This window comes from Cebidichthys violaceus, unplaced genomic scaffold, assembly GCF_023349555.1.
Source record: "Cebidichthys violaceus isolate CVI_PGR_0920_01 unplaced genomic scaffold, fCebVio1.0.p SCAF_10, whole genome shotgun sequence".
Lineage (NCBI taxonomy): Eukaryota > Metazoa > Chordata > Actinopteri > Perciformes > Stichaeidae > Cebidichthys > Cebidichthys violaceus.
Window position 1 is genome coordinate 2,357,097 of NW_027176263.1, and position 23,691 is coordinate 2,380,787.

The 23,691-nt window shown below is 43.3% G+C and overlaps 1 protein-coding gene across 1 annotated transcript; it reads right to left on the reverse strand.

Annotated features, from left to right (window-relative positions):
• Window positions 1–603: 603 nt before the first annotated feature.
• On the reverse strand, window positions 604–23,593 carry dachc (dachshund c). The gene is made up of 11 exons (XM_068718562.1): window positions 22,777–23,593; window positions 15,433–15,542; window positions 12,418–12,528; window positions 9,081–9,259; window positions 7,535–7,655; window positions 7,295–7,429; window positions 2,487–2,674; window positions 1,684–1,831; window positions 1,148–1,276; window positions 837–941; window positions 604–608 (listed from the first exon to the last, which is right to left on the reverse strand). The coding sequence occupies exons 1-11, from the start codon at window positions 23,358–23,360 to the stop codon at window positions 604–606; spliced, it is 1,815 nt and encodes a 604-aa protein (XP_068574663.1). The 5' UTR covers window positions 23,361–23,593.
• Window positions 23,594–23,691: the final 98 nt, after the last annotated feature.

Below are 23,691 nucleotides of genomic sequence, written 5' to 3' on the forward strand. Positions count from 1 at the left end.
TTAATTAGTGGCCAGTTCTCTTCTTGCTTCACTGACATTCAATTAAAAATTGGCTTTGAACAAGCACGCTGTCTAGTACGGCGGTCCTGGCACGGCGCGGAGCAGAGGTGGGCTGGAACCATGCACTCTTTTGATGAGGCCGGGCTAGAGATCACGGCCATTTCTTTTTCTGTCTATTTAAGACGTTACATGTGGGATTGTTTCATTAATGTATCCCTGTGAAGACAATAACGTTGGCAAAATAAATATATTAAACGCCCATCTCCATTAAAACGGTGGCCCCAGTGAACTGCCTCACGCTTCATTTCATTTTGTTCAACTTCTCAGGAGCGGTCTCCCTGTGAAATCTTTCAAAACCCTTCCAGTAGACTGGTCAGTTAGGCATCAGTGAGTAATAATGAAATCTGCTGTCCCAGCTCAGTTGATTGGAGCTAAATAAATCCCCAGCAGCAGGTATATCACAGTTTACTTCACAATTCTTACACTGAAAAGTCATTTTTAATTATCATTCAGCAACCACAAACTTGGTGCAGTGCCTTAATGTTGATACACTCGCCTTTACGTTTAAATAAATGAGTTCATACTTTTTTCAAAGAACTAGACTCACACTTAAAAGATCACACAGTCAGCATCACACATTTCATGTACAACAAATTCAAAACTCTGTAATTAGGTTATTTCCTTTAAGTTGTCATTTGGTGACAGAACGTTTCAGCAGTGACAGCAGCTTTTATCCTTCTAATAATTGCACAACTCCAACATTTTAAATGAAAATAAGAAGCTGTTTTCACAGCTACACACTGAGGAAGCGGCATTTGATTTCTGGCCACCTGTACCTTGTACTGTTGCCTTGGTGTCCAGCCTGTTGTCATCGTGATTGTTCCCATCCACATCCTGGGTCACAGACTCTGTGTGAGGAGGGGCTGCTGATGATTGATGGCCTGTAATTTGGTCATTCATTAATAAAGACACTTAATTGGAGGCAAATGAACAGTCAAGGCTAGGTTGCATAGAAGGCTTGGTGACATTTAATATGAAAATGAGAATCACATCGGTTGTGAGAACTTTAAGCTCACGGAAAAAAAAGCCTCCATAAGGAATTCATGATATCTTCCAAAACAGTGTGTGTGCCTGTGTGCCTGTGTACCTGTGTGTGTGTTGGCAGTGTGCAGCAGGGTGTGCTCTGCCTGATCGCGCAGTTTGACTTCCTCCTCCAAGGCCTCCTGTAGTCTCCTCTTACTCCTCTTCTCTTTCTTCAGGCGCTTCTGGATCAGAACTGAATAGAGAAGAAGGAGAAGAAGAAATGACAAAGGATGTCAAGTAAATGTCTTTTTCACTTCAAGTTATTCAGATGCTTCAAATATTTTTTAAACTTGACTTCATTTGTATCCATTCATGCAGGAATTTGTTTATTATATTTCTGCTTCCTGAGCGTGCTGGATCTTTACATCGAGAGATGTGAGGGACTTTAAAGGTATTGTGAGCTGATTGTGGTTTCAAGAATATTTTAATCTTAGAGTAAATGTCTGTAAATAAGCCGAATATGCCCCTGGTTCAGTTTACTTATACTGAAAGTAAACATATACTGTGCATGAAGTCAGACTGGATGCTTTCACGGAGAGACATTAGACAGAGTTTACTCTGCTGTTTCATGCCTGCGATGCTTGATGTGGTGCGGCCTACCTCTGTTTTTCTGCTCCATGCTGAGCTGTCTCTCCAGGGTCTCTCTCAGCTCCCTCTCTCGGACCAGTTCCATCTTCAGCTCTGTCCTCTCCATCTGGTCCTGCTTCTCCTGCGCCCGGGCGTTCTCTATGGCAACCCTCAGCAGACCCTGCTTGGAGACACACAGCCACACATCAACAGGTTACACACTGATCAGGAGCCAGGAGAGGCGCCTGTCTTCTTCAAGCACTTCACAGAGACAACTTCATACTTCACCTAATCCAAAGTCAATATTTCACTTTAACAAAGGAAAAGTGTGTTTTATAGCTTTCAAAAATCTAAATAGTTTAAAATGACCTGCAATGAAAATTTAGAAAAAAGATCATGTAAACCACCTCACTGTAAAAGTAAAAAGATGAAATATAATTTGACTCCGGCAATGTTGTGGTTTTACTCTGATGTATAATTCCTGGATTTACTCAGGCAGGAAAAGAGAAAAATAAATACATTTGATTTTAACCTCATGACAGTTAGCAGTGATCTCTTAACTACATGCTATCAGGTCAAATGAGGTAAAAAAAACATGTTTTTCCCCCCTTCTTCCTGTGAAAACCCAGCCGGTGAGAGCTTCCATTGTGACTCTTCTATAACAAAGACACGTAAAACATGAGAAGCAGGTCAGCACACGCCCATCCCAATTACTGCACATCTTAAATGTCTCCCTCATCTGCTATTTACCATTTCAGGAAATCCCAAAGAGTGGCTCATCTCCCTTCCTATTCATCTCAGAGTATAATAATAATAAAGCCCCAGCAGAGCCTCACCTGGATGTTCGTGAGCAGGGTCTCTATGGAGGACAAGCCTTCCGGGAAGATGAAGGGAGTGTGGTGGAGACCTGCTGGGAGCTTCTGTCCTGCGGGGTAAGATACCCTCTCACAGCCTGATGGGGGTTTCTGGTAGACTTGTCTATCACAGCTCTCCCTGGTTGTCTGAGCGGCCATAGAGCTGTTATCTGGAGGGCAGAGAGACATTTTGATGTCTAGTTAGTTGAATCAGTTTAACACAAAAAGGCTTACAGTTTATTCTACTTTACTTTTGCAGACACATTATACATTATTCTACGACAAGAGCAAAACCAACAAAGAATTGATCCTACTAACAAGTATTCTTTTGTGAAGCCAAACACTGATATAGCCGACTCCTCTGTGCCTCAGACCTCCTTTGTTGGCCAAAAAACTTTTAAAAACACACCAACGAGTGACATTGTTGCACCGGGTAACATATTCCGTCATTACCTCAAACATGGGCAGGAAAGTTTGTTATGAGTCGTTCCTACGTACACATTTCTGCTCCCCCACAAATGCACAGTTATAAAAACCATGGCAGCTTAAGAAAAATTAAAGTTTATATATTCGTGAGCTGCTTTTAACGATGTATGACTTCAGCAGGAACAGAGGGGCTCTAGGATGAGCACCGCGGTAAGGAAGTCCGAAAGTATTGGCTAGACTAACGCATTGTTTGGTTTGGTCTTACTTGGGTTTTGTTGACAATAATACAAATATAGAATACCCCCAGTCTTATCCTTTAAGCAGTGATATACAGTAGTACAGTAGTACTTTCTTTTTGTAATGAGGACAACTTCAAAATTTATATTTTGAGAGTTTGCTAATCAACAATAACCTTTAATGACAATCATTAAAAATCATTAAAAAAAAAATCATCCTAAAAGTCACCTGTTTTTTTACACCTTATTGTGTTTAAACATTTATTGAATTTGTACATTTTATTGTACTAGTACTAAAACTGGATAGATGTCAAGGCAGCTGGGAATTTTGTAAAAACAATGATGGAAAGTGAAATGACGTCAAACTGTATAATATGGAATCACATAAGTTCAAACAAAAAAGTCACCTATTTTCTTTGTCTTTTTCTTGCACTTACAACTTAATATTTTATGGATTTCACACTGTCTAAATTTTATATTACATTATATTAATTTGACAGTTGCTTTCATCCAAAGCAACATAAAATCAGTGCAGTCAACTTCAGCATGAAGAGATAGAGATTGATCTTTTTCTTTACTCCTGTAAAGGACTTTGAAAGTACTATTTTGACATGTGCTATGTAAATAAAGTTGAAATACTGTCTTTTCCTGTACCACTGACTCATGTTTGTCTCAAACCTACAAAAGGATCATCATTACAGCAACGATATGTAATCAAGGGTGAATGCTAATTTCTATAAATACATAAATAGATTGTCTTGCAAACATATCAAGGCCAACAGTAAATAGATGTTTACACTAATTACAGAAGTCCTGGTTTGTAGTTTTGAAAATGTGGTTACCCTTTATTAGATGGCACTCTGCCTATTGATAATGCATCACAGCTTGACGTCTCCCATAAAAACAGCTAAGAAGCTGCATTATGGATGACCATCTGTTTGTAAACCTGAGAACTGCGTGTTCCTGATTCCTGACAGTAGGGGAGATGAAGATTAGCCATTTTTTTTTTTCCCATTTTTTTTCCCCACATCAGGCAGTTTCTCACTTTCTGCGTTCACTGTCATCCGAGCCACTGAGGACGAAGACGTCCTGGGAGTCCAGGCGCTTACTGGAGCAGAGACGAGTGTGAACGTGCGATGTGATATCTGGCACTTTTCTCTGTCTGTGACAAATGACAGTGTTTTCTCCACTTAGCTGACCACAGCATCTTCTGCTCCAAATCCACCCACCTCCTCTACACCGCCTCGGCCTCACGTCTTGGCAACTGTCACATTCAAGGTGTTTCACAGATGAGAAGCAATACCCCCCCCCCCCCTCCCCCTCCCTCCTCTTTCTCCCTCTTTCTTGCTAAAAGCATTGCTCTGTAGAGAAAGGTAATTAGCAGGTGCTGGCGAGCTCAGCGGAGGGCATCCAACTACACTCCCGTGGCTCACATACAGACACACACACATTCGTAGCCGCTGAAGTGCGCAGTCAGCAGCGTGGGCTCCCCAGGCTCCTTGGATGTGACTGATCCTTTATTGAGTTACTGTTTTACGCCTACTTTACCTCACACTCACACACACACACACACACACACACACACACACACACACACACACACACACACACACACACACACACACACACACACACACACACGTTTGGCATAAATACACACACGCACACACTCACATACACACGGCTGCCAGCTCGTTTGATCATTTACCCATCTCCCTAACCAAGGTCACTGTCTGTTTTTCTCTTTTCTCCCAACTTCATCTCTCTTTTTCCCCTCTCTTATTCCTCTCCCACCCGTCCCCAGGGCTAATGAACTTCACCACGTGAAGACTGCCAGTCAGCGGAAGAGAACAGGAGGGAGGGAGGGAGGAAGAGAAGGAGAGAGACAGACAGAGAATAAAATTCTGCTGATGTTTGGTTAATGGGAGTGAGGTGTCAGGGATGGCCTCTGATCTTTGCTGCATGGATACGTTGTTCAAAGACTACTGAAACAGCACACACAGCCAAAACTGACTCACATACATACACAACACACACACACACACACACACACACACACACACACACACACACACACACACACACACCTCTCAGAGATTATAATACAATGGATTGACAGAATGACAGCGCTGAAGTGCTCTTTGAAACTCTGTTCAATCCACGATAAACCTATCTTGTGATGTTGTAGGTCGAAACACAAAAGCCTGCAATCCAGCAAATGTACATGTGTTTCATTTGCATGCAGCAAAATCAATTAAAAATCAATTGCATAAATGCGATGTGTGATGCATGGCATTCACGTTGTGGGTGCCATCACTGCTTTGTCAATACGTTCACAGATACCTGACAGCATCTGAAACCTTACCTGGGAGGCCTTTGTGATTTTTAGATTCGATTACTGAATAATGTGATCCAGTATTAGAATATATTTACACAGGCGCGTGCACACACATACAAACTCTCAGTTTCTCTCCCTCTCTCTCTCTCTCTCTCTCTCTCTCTCTCTCTCTCTCTCGCTGTAGATTTCTGCTGACTGTTTGTCCTTGAGCAGTCCTCATTAAGCTAATGCAAACCTCCCTGACAGAGAGAACCAAACAACTGACGTTGCAGCGCCGTGGCAACGCGGGCCCTAACGACAGGGAGGCGGTCGTTATGCAGATGAGGTCCAGCTGAGAGCACGGGAGGCCGCCTGGCTCGTTAGGCCGCGGCCCGGCAAATGGCTCGCTAATGTAACACTGCTTCCTGGTCTAATGGAGCCCTGTTTTGCAGAATTATTTGTCTTTGCTCTCCGCGGGAAGCCAGGGGGGCCACCGACAGTGAGGAGGAGAGGAGGAGGAGAGGAGAGGAGAGGAGGAGGAGGAAAGAAGAGGTGAGACAGTGAATCCTTTTTGACCTGTTACTGAGATATTTCTTTCTTGTCAAACTGTTCGAAACCCGTTCTCTTTTCAAATAAATAGTGATAAATAAACCATCACAAACTTGTTTAAAGAAGTCTGAATGATGACATGGATGGATAGGATGGAAACCGTATTGACAGACTTTGTTTAAAAGCAATTGATTTGGCGGAGAATAATCATTTCTCATTAATTGTCATTAAATGATTAATGACTGTAACAAGAAATTCTCAGGAAACAGCAAGAACTTGACCTTTGAAGTGTACGCTGACATTGTTATTCAACACATTTGAGTAACTAGTGCAGTGCTCGTTCAAAACAGGCAGATAACTCGGCCCTCCGTTATTGCTGCTTGCAGCTTTCCTGAGAACCGCTCATCCAGACTACTTCACATTCGACACAGCGCTTCCTTGGTTCCTGAGCAGTACATAGTTGCATCCCCTAGCAATGCTAAAGGATACGCGTCGTGTGTGTGTGCAAGCTCACACGAACATCAACCTTGGATGTATGATAAGAACTGGATGCTGAACTCCAAGATGTCGCCTATTCAGTCCACTGGTAATTGCCTGCTGGCCCCGCCCATGAGTTCTACGTCAAGTTGTACTTTACATTGCGATGACGTCACAGATTTTTTAAATCGGAGGAAAGCTTTACAAATATACAACCTCCATGGATCACAAATTCTTCACAGAAAGAGTCATGATTGGCCTTGTTTACAGTTCGAAAGTGTCTTGTCAACAGTTTACAGACATCTCTTTTACAGCGGTGGCCAATGGGGAAAATGCTTTTAGGCCAGATTTTAGGCTGTGGAGGGGCTCCATATCTAGTCCTTATCATCATTCATCCATGACATTTACAGAGTGCACGTTGTACCCAGCATGCCTTTTGGCGGTGTCACAGTTAATAGGGGTCCCCTCTCAATACACCAACGGAATACTAATAAATATGTCCCGAAGATCTCAAGAGCTGCACTTCCTTGAGTCCTCAGCAATACACCCACCAAGTGTGAAGTCGATCGGATGAAGGGTTGACGAGAACATTGAATGCCAGACATACAGAAAGATATTCCTTCCATTTTTTTTTTTTAGATGTAAAACAATTCATGTCCCCTTTAAAATAAGACTACAGACATATACAGTACAAGTTAAAAGTTACATTACATTTTTTTAAAAGAGCAAAGTTCTGCTAAACCAGATCCAATGCGGACTCAAGCTATACAAACAGTGAATCATACCTCTGTCAGTGTGGCTCCTCTTGTTCTCCTTGCTGTACTCCATTGAGGTCCCATCTGTCTCTCTGGCCACATGCGCCACACCAGGTGAGTGCCCCAACACATTGTGACTTGATGACAGGCCGTCATCATGTGGGTCTGAAATGAAAATATTAAAAAGTCAAAAAGGTCACAACTCAGAAATACCTCTCAGGTATCATTAAAGCTGTAGCACTCTTCACTTTACCACAGGTAAGTACGCACGTGTGGTTTCTGCAGAGCGCTCTGTGTGGGACGGTGAACTGGACACACTGCTGCTGTGATTGGACGACATCTGAGCTTCCTCCAATGAGGGAGAGGGGGACGGGCTGTCGAGCACACGCTCCTACCAAACAACAAGAAATATCGGCGTATAAAGTACAGAACAAACAATAAAAGAAACCACAAAAAAGTATATATTTATGCTTCCATTTAATGGCAATTTGAGGATGACTAATTTGACTGAAGATGAAGATACTGAATTCTGGGTTGGATGATCTTCAGTGAATGCAAGAGAAAAATTAAGTCGTTAGATTGTTTAAGACAATATGTTATTTTGGTTACTCACAGTTAAAACTTCATAGGGATTGTGTATCTCTATCTACTGTCTTTTTCTCTATCTACAAGCATAGTACATTTACATTATTAAAAATTATTCAAATTAACAATTCAGTGCATGTAAATATGTGATTCAAACGTAGCCCACCAAATTGGGGGAATTCCAATTTAGAGTCAAAAGCAGACATGGAAGTTAGTGCTACTCCGCTAAATTGCTGAAATTGTTTTACTTCTCCAACATGACTGAATATAGCTACTGTCTCATTAAGTTATGATGGTTAACAAACTGAACTTTACCATCAAAACTGATATTTTTCAATTACACTAAGTCCATTTAGTTTTAGCTAATGCTAGCTTTAACTTGATACAGCTCTCTTGCATTTGCTGACTGCAGTGCGATGCCGGGTTCTAAAACCCAGAGCTTACCCCTATTATGACCCAGAGTCGTCATAGTTTTTCTATGGTAAAATGTCAAAAAACGTGTTTGGTCCCAATTATGACCAAATGTAGCAGCTGTGTTTGGGCTTTCTAGGGCAGAATAGAGTTATCCACAAATCCCCTATTCTCAAAACAAAACTATATTCTTGTAAAAGCTTGGAAACATATATTGGTATTCTTTGGTGTTTACAGGAAAATGTGGTGCTCATTTCAATAAGGCTTTTAAATCATTTGTGGGACCTAGCCCAGTGGTTGAACAATGCTTCGTTAAAATTATGACCGGAGACGGTACTTCCTGCTGCTGACGAGGACTTGGTGTAATGTAAGACTTTGTGAGGACTGACAATCTGAAATGTTTGGCAACATTTTTAATCGTTCCAAACCTCCTTTAAATTATTCTTGAGAGTGAAAACACTCTTTTTAAGCAAAGTAGCCAACCTGGCTTAGAAGGTCAGCGTTTCTGTCTGATATCTCAAATATTGATGAATAGATATGGGATTGGCCTTAAGCCAAAGAACAACTGATTACATTATGGTAGTGATCCAGAACTTGGACCCACCACGAGACAATTGACGTTTCTTAGCCACAACCATAGAAACGTGATTCTTCACGTATACTGATCAAAAGATCTTGAATTCTAAGAACAGAAAATACGTAGTGTACAGGTAGTGTAATCTTGTAACAACTATGTAAATAAAAGTCATGAGATGATAAAAGTCATGTCATGAGATGCCGAGTGTCACATGGACTCTGGCTGATGGTCCTCTGAGTTCACCTTAATGACGGAGGTGGGGGTCCTGGTGGGGGGCTTGGCGTGGAGACGCGCCGCGTTGGCCATGCTGGCCAGTGTGTTCAGTCGGTTCATCTGGCCCATTGCCATGGAAACGGAGGCCGGCGCCAGGCTGGCAGGAATCAGAGGATGTGACATCATCATGAAGGGCAACTGATCCAGAACTGGTGGGGGGGGATAGAATAAAATAGAAGAGAAAACAGAAGTATTGAAGGAGGAAGTGCACAGGAGATTACAGTAAGAGTCTGTTGGTTCTCATAGAAGGTCAGACCAGCAGCTCTGTTTAAAGGCCATCAAAGCTGCACTTTACATGCACCCAACATAAAACAGGTCTGCTCTCCCTCTGCCTTCATTTTTGCTTCAGTTGTATTTATCCATCACAATTTAAAAGGCTCTGCTCAGCCCTGTGCCGTGTACTGAACTGACATTTTTTTGAAACTGGACTCCAAAGTCATTCCTCTGTGAAGTCAATATTACCTGGATGACTGCTCTGCTTCTAAACCACAACGCGAAAATATGTGTGAGCGGTCTAGAGACGTGGAGTGTGGAAAAAGATAAGAGCGGGAGGAGAGAAGGAGAAAACGGGAGGGAGGTAGAAGAGGACATGACAGAGAAACACTTCCCCTGCTCATTACTACACAAAAGCACAAACACAGCCTCTCTGGAATTCAAGAGAAAACATCTAACTTTTCTTTCTCGGTGTTCTTGACGATAACCCAACACATTTTCAGCGGCTCAAACCAAACTCTTTATTATCTTGGCCAATCTGTTGTTCACACTCCTCTCGTTAACACAGGCATCCACTATCTTTAAAGAAAATCCTTCCTCTCTACAGCACCCTAGTGGGTTGTTGCAGTCCCTCTATTCATGAAACAAACAATCCTGTTTGGGGGGGAGAAAATGACATAAATATTTATCATTTAATAAAAGGAAAAACAAAAACAAAAGAAACACAGGGAGGAAGTGGAACAAAAGAAGCTGATGGCAGTCCTGGTGCTGGGCCAGCAATGCACGCTGGGTAATTATAAACACAAAGGAAAAAATCTTGGACTCTATTCCACACAATTGTCACAAATAATAGAACGAGTGCATGGAAACAAAAAAAGGCTATCCAAAGAGGGGGGATGAAACAGAACAAATAATGGATGGAAAGGAAAGAAAGAGAGAAAGAAAAAGAAAAGGGCAAACTAAGAAATAAAGAGTGAGGCGTTGACTTTACGAGTCGGGCTCGCCGGACATATGTGCAGTGCTTTGTGCATTTGGCAGATTAGTCTCTCACTTGCCCAGAGCAGAAACCAATCCAAACAAAAGATCTGTCTGAATGGAGCTAAATAACCAGATGCTCCGACAATAAACTAGCAGCCAACTCCAAATATTAAGCCTTGGTTTAGAACCCAGCGCTCCACTTTTGTAACCCCCCCCCCCCCCCTCCCCTCTATAATTTCATTTTCACTCTCCTTCTTCTTAACTCTGTTTTCCCCCCTCTCTTCACTTTCTCTGCCCTCCCATCACTCTCTCTTATGTTTCATTAAAAAACATCAAAAGTCAAAGTGCCTCTCTTATGTTTATCCAAACAAACCATTACTGTAAACAAACAGTTACTGTAAATTTCCCAGAAGATCTTGTTAAATGCAGAAATGGCTGCTCCCCGCTCTTCCCCAGCCCATAAGGTGTCACACTCAGCATTTGTGAGTGTGTGCGTGTGTGTAATCTGAGATTGCCTTTGTAGTGGTTAAAGCCCTGGTAGGGGCCTATCCTTCCCATAAGGCCGTGGGTGGCGGTATGGAAAAAACACATCGTTCTTATGTGTGCATGTATGCCTACGCTGTATGTTTGTGTGTGTGTGTTTCCACTTGACTCTATCATTAACAGTGATTAGGCTTTACAGGTTTATAATGGCTGGTGGTAACCATGCCACCTAACTGCGCACAGATGCCGGCAGTTGTAACGGAGCGTATGCAATGGTAAACAATGCTTAAGGCTGGGAGTGTTTCACAGACATGAGTAGAGAAAAAGATTTACCACACACACACACACACACACACACACACACACACACACAGTCAAAGCAAAAAACATAAAGGCACTAGGCTCAAATATACAGGGATTTTACTTTTGTCTCCATCTAATTTCTGAAAAAACACAAGGACAATTTCTGTCCTAAAGCCTTCGGTATGCGCCTCATAGTAAGTGTGTGTGTATGCGTCCCAGGTTGATAGCGTATTCCACACAGACCCCCATAAGCCCTGTCATCTGTCTAAACACACTGATGTCGCTTTAACCTGTCGATAACAGTGGGGGCGGTGCGGCCTGTGTGTGTGTGTGTGTGTGTGTGTGTGTGTGTGTGTGTGTGTGTGTGTGTGCGTGCGTCCGTTCGTTCCCCCATCGATTGTCCAGCATTTGTCGTTTGCATTCAGGATAGTGAATTAGAGAGAAGACTATTGATTTGGCTTCAGCCTCTCATCTTATTCATCTCTCTATCATCCGGGTGTGCTTGGTCTCGTCCACTTTTGCTGGCTGCCTTTCCTTTAATGCAAAGCCAGGAATCAGTGCAAAGTAACAGTTTTTAATATCATATGACTAAATATTATACCGGCACAAGTAGCCAAAGGGATGAGAACATGCAAAGACTTCTCTTCCAGTAAACCCCTGATCTAATGTTACTCGATATGACAGACGAATGCCATGCTGAGCATGACTAACAGAGCTGGTTTGGGTCTATGCTCTCTTGATGTGATGACTAATATGTGCTAATGATTTACCGGCAATATTTGGGGGGCTGCAGAGAGGATGACCAACTGTGTTTTCTCATCTCACTGAATCCCACAAGTATGCAAACAAATCCAAGCAGAAGGAGATATTCACCCTTACAGGCATGTATTACATTCTGGAAAAAAACCTGGTGATAAAAAAATATATCTCCTCATGTTTTGATGGTTTGGATTACCTGACCCAGATGTTTATTTCCAATTTCATCTGAAGAACTGACTCATTGCTGCTGTAGTTTGTTTTTGTCTCTCATAGGAAACCGTACCGGTGAGGAGAGGTAATGTCACATCCTGGTTTTAATCAGCTTGATTCAGTAGCTGCCCATAAATACAGCTGCTCAAGTCGTATTGACTTGGCATCACAGACGTGTATAGACAACAACAAGTGTGACGTGTTATATGACCATAGCTAAATATATCGGGCCGATGCACATCTGTGTGTGTGTGTGTGTGTGTGTGTGTGTGTGTGTGTGTGTGTGTGTGTGTGTGTGTGTGTGTGTGTGTGTGTGTGTGTGTGTGTGTGTGTGAGTGGATGGACACCGGACGACACTCACTCAGTCCGTGGTTGTGGTCGCCGTTCTCTCCGTTATGCCCGCCATGTTGTTGGTTGCTGTGGTAACCGGCCATGGCCTCCAGCTTGATCTTCTTGGCCAGGGCAGACAGATCTGAGAGGGAGACAGATATATAGAGAGAGAGGAAGAAAAAGAAAGAAGAAGACGAATCAATAAGAGGCAGATCAATGGCCCCGGTGGAGGATTAGAGCAGTGGGTAGGCAGGAGGTTGTCATGGGAAGACAGAGGCCAGCCATTCATTCTGACTGCACCGCTGCACCGGCCATTTAGTCTGCCGGGGAATCAGCAGTGATAGGAACAAGCCGAGACATTCATCTCTCCCACACAGGGACATCACACCCCACAGCACAGCACACAGGGCGACACTAACCGGCGGCAGCAGCTCCACCTTTTAGCCAGAGAGTACTTCTTTTGTCAGTACAAATTAAAAGCATTAGGAAAAAAAAAAAAAGTGAAGATACTTTTTTAATAGGGGTTGTGCACTTTTGGATATTAAGAAATGGAGAGTGACAAAACGTGGCAGGAGGGCTGAGCCGCATTTTAATTTGTGTCTTGAACCCCAGAAGGTAGTTTGACCCTCAGATCAACCTTTAAAAGTCCCTCTTATGCCACAGAAAATCAAATATCCCTTGCACTAATACAGACAAACACAAGGAATTATTAAAGTTAGACAAACCCCACAACTGTGCAAACACGACTTGAGGAAACGCAAACAAACCATAAGTCTTAATTTCCTGATCTTTGATACATCTGAATGTTTGCAACAAACTGAACTGCCGAGTGCTACGTCTTTGTTACACACGACGGGTTTTTCTACGGTGAATAGTCTGTCCGTCTAAGACGTAGACAACCACAACAAATTGCTCCTTTTCTTCTCATCTTCTCTCTTTCTCTTTCCTGCCCTCTTCTCTTGCTCTCCTCCCATCCCCTCTCCTTACTTTACCTTTTCAAATGTCAGCATCACAGCGGGACATAAGCCACCGTGTTGCGTGTGTGTGTATGTGTGAGTGCATGAGGCGAGAGAAAGAGACTAAGGAGGATGACATCAAAGAATTTCCCTGCCTTTTACGCTCAAATGTCCTCCCGCTCTCTGTCTCTTTCTCCCCTCTCATGTGGCCAGCTCTAATCAGTAGCGCTGACATTGCTGCCGTGCCCTCTCCTTTGGTGGAAAAAGACTCTTTTCCCACTGAGAAAGATGCTCTTGAACACTCACGCATGCACAACACACACGTACACACACACACACACACACACATACTCTCAAGCACCTTTGAACAGTGAGAGGAAGCGGAGCTAACAGAAAATGGCTTCTTTTGAGGCAGGGAATGAAAAGATCAGGTTGCAGTGAAGAGCACAAAGCCAAGGGCAACTTTGAGAGCGGTGAGGTGCCGACAATTACTTTTCTCCCTTTCTCTGTGCTACACACACACACACACACACACACACACACACACACACACACACACACACACACACACACACACACACACACACACACACACACGCGCACACACACAAGAACAAGCAGCACTATGGCCTTAAGCAGGCAGTTGACTAAGACTGTTCAAATATACAAAACAGACTCTGACATTACAAATAATAGATTTTCCTACATTCAATTATTTACGCTCATCTTTTCACCTGTCCATACATTAAAAATTGTTTAATTATCCTACAACTTCATAATTGAAGAGACAATTAATGAGCTTGGGTGTCGTTTACGCAAGAATTTTTTTTGTCACAAACAAATTAAACATTTTAACTCCTCTTCTTGGACACTTTAAAGCAAAAACAAAAGTGATTTCAAAGGCCTATATATTAAGAATCTTGCTCAACTTAACTGAGGACTTTGTGTACTTATAATTCAAGAAAAAAAAGGCCAACTTGCAAGTTATGAGTTGATTCTCGAGTGTCAGCAGTGTGTATGCTAATTTTAGTAATCAACACACAGGTCGCCTCCCAGAACCCCGCCTCCTCACACTATTGATGATCAGTAAAAATGTATAATTTTGGGGATCTGTAAGGAAAAGTAGAAAACTGCCAAATCCTGTGTCTGTCCCGCATAAGCAACCTGCTCTTTTCTTTAAACTGATGGGAGTAACTCAGCTGGCTGTCAGGTCGTTGCTTTCACTTCCCGACAGCTGAAAAGAGAACAGAATTTGAACTTTGCCAGCAGCTCCTCTGAGGGCTGGAGCAACAATGTGTCACTAATTCACTGTTTAAAGCAGCTCATGGAGCCAAAAGAGGGATTCCCACTTTGACTTCTGTACAGTTCTGAAGAATTACAAACCTTGACCTTATGGAAAAAGAAAAGGGGGATTTAGAGAGTCAGAGAGGCTTTCTCCTTTTAATGGATCTTTGATACAGAATACATTGGCAAGTCAATTGACTTGTTTTGAGCCAAGTGACTTTTATCGCCGAATAATAAATGAACTGTTGTCTCCCAAATAGCAAAGATATCAATTATACATTTAATATTTAAAAAATGCATTAAATTAAATGCATGTATTTGAGTCAAACGAGCAAAATATTTTTTTGTTTTTTATCATATATTCTTTCATTTATTCTGATCACTTATTTTTGATATTTACACATTTTAAATCTTTGCATTGAAGAACTGAACCTAACTACACGTGTCAGTAACTGCAATTTGTGTTCCAAACAAGGAACATTTTTAATAATATATATACTTCGCCACTGTCCGTGTTCTCCTTGTTACATTGTGATTTTGTGAGAAAAAAAAGCTAAATTAAAACACAAATTAAAGATTTAAAAAAAATCTTTGTCCTTACATTCGTGGAAATTATTTTGGAACTAGAATATGTCAGATGTGTCAATTTCAGATGCATAGTGGACATCATAATTATATGGTGTCAGATATTATTACTCTCAACAGTGGTTGTTTAGTATGTGTGCATGTGATATTGTTTCTACTGTACACATTGTGCACATACAGTATATAGGTACATAAGTGCGTAGTGAGGCCTGGGTGGTCACCTGCAGGAGGTATGATCCCAGCATGCATCAGACCGCTGTGGGACAGCATGTGGTGAGTCCCGCCCTCTGTCACACTCTGCAGCCTCTTGGGCGGTCGTCCCGGCCTCGAACTGCAGGCAAAAAACACAGGTTAACATTAGTCATTAGGCACTTTAACACTTAATACTCCCCCCCTTTCTTCATGCTGTGACGGAGATGGGTGGGCTGGTTAGAGAAACTGCCCCTCAGTCTGTAAACCTCTGATCCTGCTGAAGTGTCAACAAGCAAAACACTGAAACCTGAGCGGTTGCAGGAAGGCTTCTGTACAGCAAATTTGACCTCCCTGTGGATACGAGCAAGCAAAAAAGGAGTTTCCCTATGGCATCAATAAAGCAGCTCATTACTGTTCAGCTTACTCATTCGTTTGTTTGCTTATTAAATGTGTTTGCTCGCCTCCTTCCCTCGCCATCCTTTCCTCATTTGGTCATTCCCTTTTTTTTCCCGCCATGTCACAAATTTCCTCAATAAAGGCTGCGACTACAAGCAGATTCACATGGTTTGATTGAGCCGGGCATGCTCAATCAATCCTGGAGGAGGTATGTGAAAAGCTGTCAGACATCACTTTGGCTCTGACTAAACGGTGTGAATGTCCTGACAGGGGAAATGACACGGGCCACATCAGGCTTAATGACAAAGCAGCGCAGCTCATCTCCTTTCATGGCAACCTGACATTGGATAACACATGATCGTCTGTGGGCGAGTATATGTGTCTGTGAAGTGTGTGTGTGTGTGTGTGTGTGTGTGTGTGTGTGTGTGTGTGTGTGTGTGTGTGTGTGTGTGATATTAAAAGACAGAGTCAGGGAAAGAGGGGAAAAAGAAGAGGGGACAGAAAAACGCGTGACAGAGGGCAAAAGAATCAACAACAATAAAGATGAAAATGGAGATGGAGGTAAAGATGAGATGTAAAATGAGAGGAGAAGAAACGTATAGAGGGAGAGTCCGAGAGAGTGAGAAAAGGTGGGGAAGTAGAGTAAAAAAAAAAGGGGGAGAGATGGACTAGCAGCAGCAGCAGCAGCAGCTTCCTAGCGTGGGGTGTCTTTGAGCAGATTTTAATTAGAATCTAATCCAGCCGTCATTAAGGCCCCATAAACGAAGCTGTCAGTCAGGAGATTAATGGCGCCTCATTTGCATATTGCATATAATTCATCAATTACCCGGCAGAAAGGACCAATCCCCTGTTGACACACCCACTGGCTGAGAAGGGGGGGGGACAAAAAGACAGAAGGAAAGATTGGGTAGTCACTAACTGTGGGAGAAAAACAGGTAGCTTGAGTGCGTGTGAGCGCACACCGGTGTGTGTGTGTGTGTGTGTGGTTGTGTGTGATATGTGTGTGTGTGTATGAAGTGTTCAAAGGTTAATTTGATGAGCCGATGAGCTCCACAGTTCCTGCCCTCAGTTTTAATGAGTTGTTATTATTGTCTCTTATTATGGGCCCAGACCGACTGGGATGTGACAGCTGACATCAGATATCACACACACACACACACACACACACACACACACACACACACACACACACACACACACACACAGGCACGTAGACAGTGAAAGAGACACACTCAGGTAAATGTACACACACACACACACACACACACACACACACACACCCTGACAGACAGACAGCAGGAATGTGCAAGAAGGATGAATTGTGAGTGCATGTGTGTGTGTGTGTGTCTGTCTGTCTGTTAGTGTTGTTTTTTCGGAGGCGGGGTGCATTCACATCACACACAATATTCTTTGCAGTGCATATAGAGAGGCATACTGTGCTTAACAAAAGCAGGAAATGTATTTTTAGTTTTCAGGTTTGAAGGTAAAGCAACATAGTTCCACTGCAACTGATGTTGGAACACCTTAAATGAACACACACACACACACACACACACACGCACACAAACACATGCACACAAATGCGCACACACATGCACACAAATGCAGAGGCCAACACCGGTCAGGGGAAATAAAACACACAGACCACAAAGTCTGTGGTTGTTTTTTACAGCAGCCGCTTCCCTTTCCCTTACTACTGTTTATTTGCACACACTAATTAATGGCCTGTGTGTACTGTGTGTGTGTGTGTGTGTGTGTGTGTGTGTGTGTGTTGTGTTCTTGTTAGTGGGTGTGTATATGTTGTATTTTAACGGGCATAAAGAACTGGAACCTAATTTTGTGTTTAGTCTGCAAGTGCGTTGATACATCAAAGTGACCCGTAGAGGGAGGTCTATGTGTGTGTTGAGCATGCGTGTGTGTTTTGTGAGTGTGTGTGTGTGTGTGTGTGTGTGTGTGTGTGCGTGTGTGAGGTTGGAGAGCACCGGTTCCCTGAGGTAGGATTAATGAAAAAGCCTTTCATGGAAAAGTCATCAAGCTGTGGGGATGGAATGAGAGAGAGGAGGGGGGAGAGAGAAAACAGTTCATTGTGTGTGTGTGTGTGTGTGTGTGTGTGTGTGTGTGTGTGTGTGTGTATATATAAGGTGTGTGAGTGTGTAGAGGAGGGGGTGTATGGCTTATGACCTCTTTGTCTCAAACTTTAATTAAAATCTCACCCAGACGTCCTCCCTCATGCCAATGCTCCGGCCACACACACACACACACACACACACACACACACACACACACACACACACATATTTAAAAAAAAAAAAGAAAGGTACTCTGTACATTGAGTTCTGCCCTCCAAGCTTAGCTTTGCTTAGTGTGTGTGTGTGTGTTACCTGAAACATGAAACGCCAAACATGGCAGCTGGAGCTTAGCACAGGTGGAACAGAAACAAAACATAACAAAGATGACAGATCTTTCTCTTCCCCGCTAACACACATACAGACACACACACACACACACACACACACACACACACTGTGTGGAAAAAGAAAAGTAATGAAAGCAGAGGAAGTGTTGCAGTCAAAACAGTGGAACAGCTACTGACTTGGAGGGACTGAGGTGCTGATAGGTAGCAGCTGTGTATGTGTGTTTATGCGAGTGTGTGTCGGAGAACTAGCTCAAACAAGATTTTTGTTTGGAATATATTAGCGCCGGTTTACAGCTCCCATGCTCCCATCCTTTCAATCTGTGTTTATCACACGGGGTTTGTATTCGCCGTCACGGTCCGGTTTGATAAATCATATCGTTGTCGCCGTGCGCAGGAAGACTTATGCTGCTGGTCAGAGAACGCAGGGAAAGATTGATGTTGTGATCTTCCTCTCAAAATCGGGAAGGGGATGAAAAAGAAAAAAAAAAAAAGCTTTATGCGGCATTGTTATTAGGAAAGCCTGTGTGATGATGTCATGAAAGAAGCAGGCAGGATAAAACACACACACACACACACACACACACACACACACAGACACAGACAGGACGTTTGATCACGGCAAGAATCTGATCTCCTAAACTGATACCGCCTTGCATTCCTCTCCCACATTCCAGGGTCAAGACGATGTCAAGACCGTGTGTGTGTGTGTGTGTGTGCCTGTGTGTGTACCCTATTAAAACCTGTCATAGTGGAAGACATGGAGGCCCGCTCTTTCTCACCGTGCTCTTCTCTATAAAACATCAAAAGAGTGCGGAGGTTAAAGTTGAGATAATCACCCCACCCTAACACACACACACACACACACACACACACACACACACACACACACACACACACACACACACACACACCCCATCCTCCCCTTCATCCTAACGCTGCTGACTTTGACAGTGAGTTATGGCGTGGCAGTGGGGCTCGGCTTTGAGGAGTCCACCTTCCCACACATACACACAACACAGGGCTCGCCGCTGCCAACTTATGCGGCCGAGGTTTGCCACAGAGAAACACAAAGAGCCAGCTTTTGTTGCACTCCGCAGGCCACTTTGTCTCATTTATCATGAATTGTTTGATTTAACTAAGTAGTTGTTTTTTTTCTTTGTTTGCCTAAAGTTTATTCTATTCCTGCTTCATAAATGTCCGTAGTTGCTGCAAAGAACTCAGTTGTGAACAATTTTTTTTGTAACATATCACTTAAAGGGTTACTCAACCTAAATTATAATAGAACATAATTTCCTTTGAGGTGCAGTTTTCTGCTTCCACCCCAAAACAATGGAGGAGAACGCTATTTTGTTTGTGGCGCTCATGCCATTAGAAAAAAAAACAACACAGTTTTTATGGGGACTTTTTCTACAGACGGAGGTCTAAAGAGAAATTAAGTCATCTGAAAACCATTATCTGAAATATAAAGTAACAAGGACATTGTTTCTGGAAAGGCACTTGTTTTACGGTCATAAACAAAATTCCATTCACCTACTAAAATACAGGCAAAGAAAACCAAAACTATGTGCCTGGTAGACATCAAGTGGCAACAGATAAAATAGATTTTCTTTTTTGTTGTAATTTAGGTGAACTTATTCTTTAAAGTAGCATTGCTTAGAAAACACATAAGTGCTACTTTTCAGGTCTTTGTGTGTAAAAGATGTTCACACGCACAAATGCAGAAACCATGTGTTGTTATTAAAACCTGCTTTGTCAAAAAGTCACAAGAGATCTTGTTACCTCTCCACACTATAAAACTTTTATGTTGAAGGTTGACATTTGTGTACTCAACACAAAGTTTACAAACAGTATATATGTACAATATATGATATATGCGCAGGCACACACACACACACACACACACACACACACACACACACACAGAGTTTGACCTGAGCGAGCTGTTTGATGTGTGTTCCTAACAGAGAATGAAACTGTTCCTTTGTGAGGGAGAAAGAAAAGGACGGAGGATCAGGTTGCCTCCTACACGCCATGTTCTCTCTGTGGAACTAATGTCATTTAGCAGCAAAAGCCAGCAAACACACAGGCGTGACCGTGTGAGTTTGTGTGTTAGGAGATGACAGAGTGTGTTTGTGTGCCACCTATGCATGAATTATAACTAGGCTTTGACTGAGGGTGAAGTCTGCCCTTCTTCATGGTTTGATGAGTCAGTGGTCAGTGTGTGTGTGTGTGTGTGTGTGTGTGTGTGTGTGTGTGTGCACAGCAGGAGTAAAGAGTGAGACAAAGCGGAGATGGAAAGATGTATGATAAACAAAGGACATTTTCATAATCTCTGTTTTGCTTAATCTTGAAAAAAAAAAAAAGAGCCAACGAATTGAACAAACAGCCAAAAAGAATAAACAGGAGGAATCCATGTAAAATGTTCTGTTAGTCATGTTAAACTATCAGACAAGGCTGTTATTTCCCCTCCAGCCTGTCTGACTGTGCTGGACTGGAAAATAATAAGTGATGGCTGTCTTAATCAGTAACAAAAACCTCACTGAGCCCTGACGCTGTCAGAGAGCCGTAACATCATGTTCTTGGAGATGAACCGGCCTTCGCCTCTTTAACGATAACCATCCAGAGTCCAACGCTTTAGTTGTTTTTTTTTCCTGCTCCTGTATGTTGCTCCATCCACACCAGGGATTACTTAGAAACTTCTACTTCGGGGGGCCGATGCTAATGGCCACCGCAGCACATTTGAAGCCCTCAGACAAAGAATCACGGAAGTCGTTTGAAGATTTCAGTCGAGTGATGTTTTCAGATCTCATTAACTAAAGGCTGTTTGAGTGTTGTGTGGATAATTAGAGACGGCGGAGACTGTGTATTTTCAGTGGTTGTATAACAACGTTCCCATTAACACCTGACATAGAAGAAATCCCAAAGCAGCCTGAAGATGCATCTGGATTTTGTCTTGGTTGGAGGGCCTCAGACGCTTAAGCGCAGGTGCTAATCCGTGCACATGGAGCCGGGAGCTGATTCTCAATAAAGGTTGGTTTCTTTTTAGAGCGTTTCTGGTTTTTCTCAACAAGTCAAAGCTTGCATCAAAGCTTAAAGTTAAAAGTAGAGCCATAATAAAGCACCTGAATTATTTGACCTACACCCATGAAACACAACACAATAAGTAGGCAATACATTGCAAAATCAGGGTTGTTTTTGGTGTCTATCTGCACACATCTTGGCACATCCTCTTTCTGTATTTAATGGCAGGTGTAAATTGGATCATTCATGCTCCAAGGAGCAGGGATTAACTATCAAATAATATAAATTCCCCTAACTAAGGCTAATCCACACTCAACTGGATTCAAACCCATGCTGTTATGAGCATGTGGTCTGCACAACAGCAGACTGAGGCACCAGGAAACCACAAATCCAAGCCAAATTATGGCCCCTTTATCCAAAACATCTCTGTGGCGCATTGGATTGATGACCCATGTAGTTGGTCACCATCAGAGTTCTGCAAAACAGCTAATTTACATAATCGCATCATAAATACCGAGAATTCATTTAATCATCTCCTCTGTTCTGATGCTCAGGGCTAAAGAGTGTTGATATGATAAGACAGCGAGTTATTAAGGAGGGAGAGAGAGGGAGAGGGGGGGAGGGAAGGAGAGAGGAGAGAGAGAGCAAAGGGATCAGTGAGTGAGTGAGTGAGCTTGTCCTGATTTAAGCTGCCGCTTGGGGCCAAATGAAAATTAATTAATTTCTGTGAAGAATCAATTTCTCAGAATGACAGTGTCAGATTCAATGTGTGCATGTGTCTGTGTGTGTGTATGTGTGTGTGTGTGTGTCAAAGAGAGACAGTATGTGTGTGTGTGTGTGTGTGTGTGTGTGTCAGAGAGAGCGAGAGATCATAGTGTTTGATAACATGACAAACTTTTAAAGATTAGTTTTATTAGGATTACTAAAATTCATTATCGTCAACAACATCGCAGCTTTTATCATCTGTTAAAATGGTAAATAGTGACAGGCCCAGCAGTGAGTAAGTAAACTGGACCTCCAGTCAGCCATCATCAAATGGTATACAACCGCCGATACAACTTAATGAAATCATATTTTAAGATAAATGAATTCATGGAATATTCCTCGTCCCAGTATACTGCTGCGTACATGTGTAAATGTGGCTTCTAGAAGACTCGATCAGTTTTTAATTGAGAGGAATCTCATGCAGGTATCAGAGTAAAGTTACAGTCACGTCCTGGAATATTACTGAAATATTAGGATCAAGGCCTACCCCATAAAGTTGTTGCAAACTTATCATCAACTATCATTGACCTACAATTTAGATTTTTGTGACGAATCCTGGAAGTTTTTGTCATGACCTGCAGACTGATGTCAGACAGCACAAAGATGGTAAGAAGTCCCTAAAATGATATATGTTCCCTCCTTTAAATGCTACCTGCTTTAGATAACCCCACCTGCTGCACCCCCCCTCAAACATCAGTCGGGTAACCCTACATCAGCCCCATCACGACCGGGTCGCACTGTCCCCCCTCTCTCCTGTCCCCCACGCGCGCCTCACCTTGCGTTGGTACAGTCGTTGTAGAGCGTCTCGAAGTCCTGCCTGGAGATGAGTTTGCACCGGTTCACCCCGGGCTGGATGGCCCCGAGCCCCCGCAGCACCCGGACCTGCTCCACGTTGCACACCACCGGGGCAATGTCCAGTCGTTTGAGCTTGGTGTAGACGGTGTGGAGCCCGCCGACCAGGTGCTTGAGAAACACGTCGAAAGCCTGGGGCAGGCAGATGAGCTCCGTGTCTTTCACCGTGAACGAGGCCAGCTTGGCACCTTTCACCTCCACCAGTTTGCACTCGTTGTTCTGCGGCGTGCTCTCCACGGGCGACGGGGTGGCGTACACCGGCTTTGCGCCGCCGGACACCGGAGCTCCGCCGGTTTTCAACGGGGTCCCGTTCGCCAGCAAGAGGTCCGCCCTGAACTGGTGCAGCAGCGCCGGGTGCGCCACCGGAGGAGCCGGGGAGGAAGCGGCGGAGGTGGCCGCAGGTGGCGGGGAGTTGGTGACCGGAGAGACGGGACTCGGCGACGGGTGGTGCCCGAGTGTAGCGGCGGGGAGCAGAGCCGGAGCAGCCGGAGTGGCCATGGTAGTCATGTCCGAGGATTTAAACAAAAGTAAACTTTAAACTGTTTTAAGAAAGTAACTTTCGCCGGACAAATGCGGTTTCCTTTTGCTACGGAGAGGGAGCTGCGCATTGAGTGCGCCGAGGAGAAGAAGAGGGGGATACAAGAAGAGGAGAGGAGAAGAGACAGGGTCCGTGTGTGGGAAAAAAACAGATCACATAGTTGAATGAGAAAGAGAGGAGGCTTGTCTCCGAGCTGGAGATGCTACTGTCACATTATCATAAAGAGGTGGAGCCTGGGTTTGTTCTTAGAGAGTGAGAGACACATTAACAGAGAGGGAGAGAGAGGAGAGGGAGAGCGCA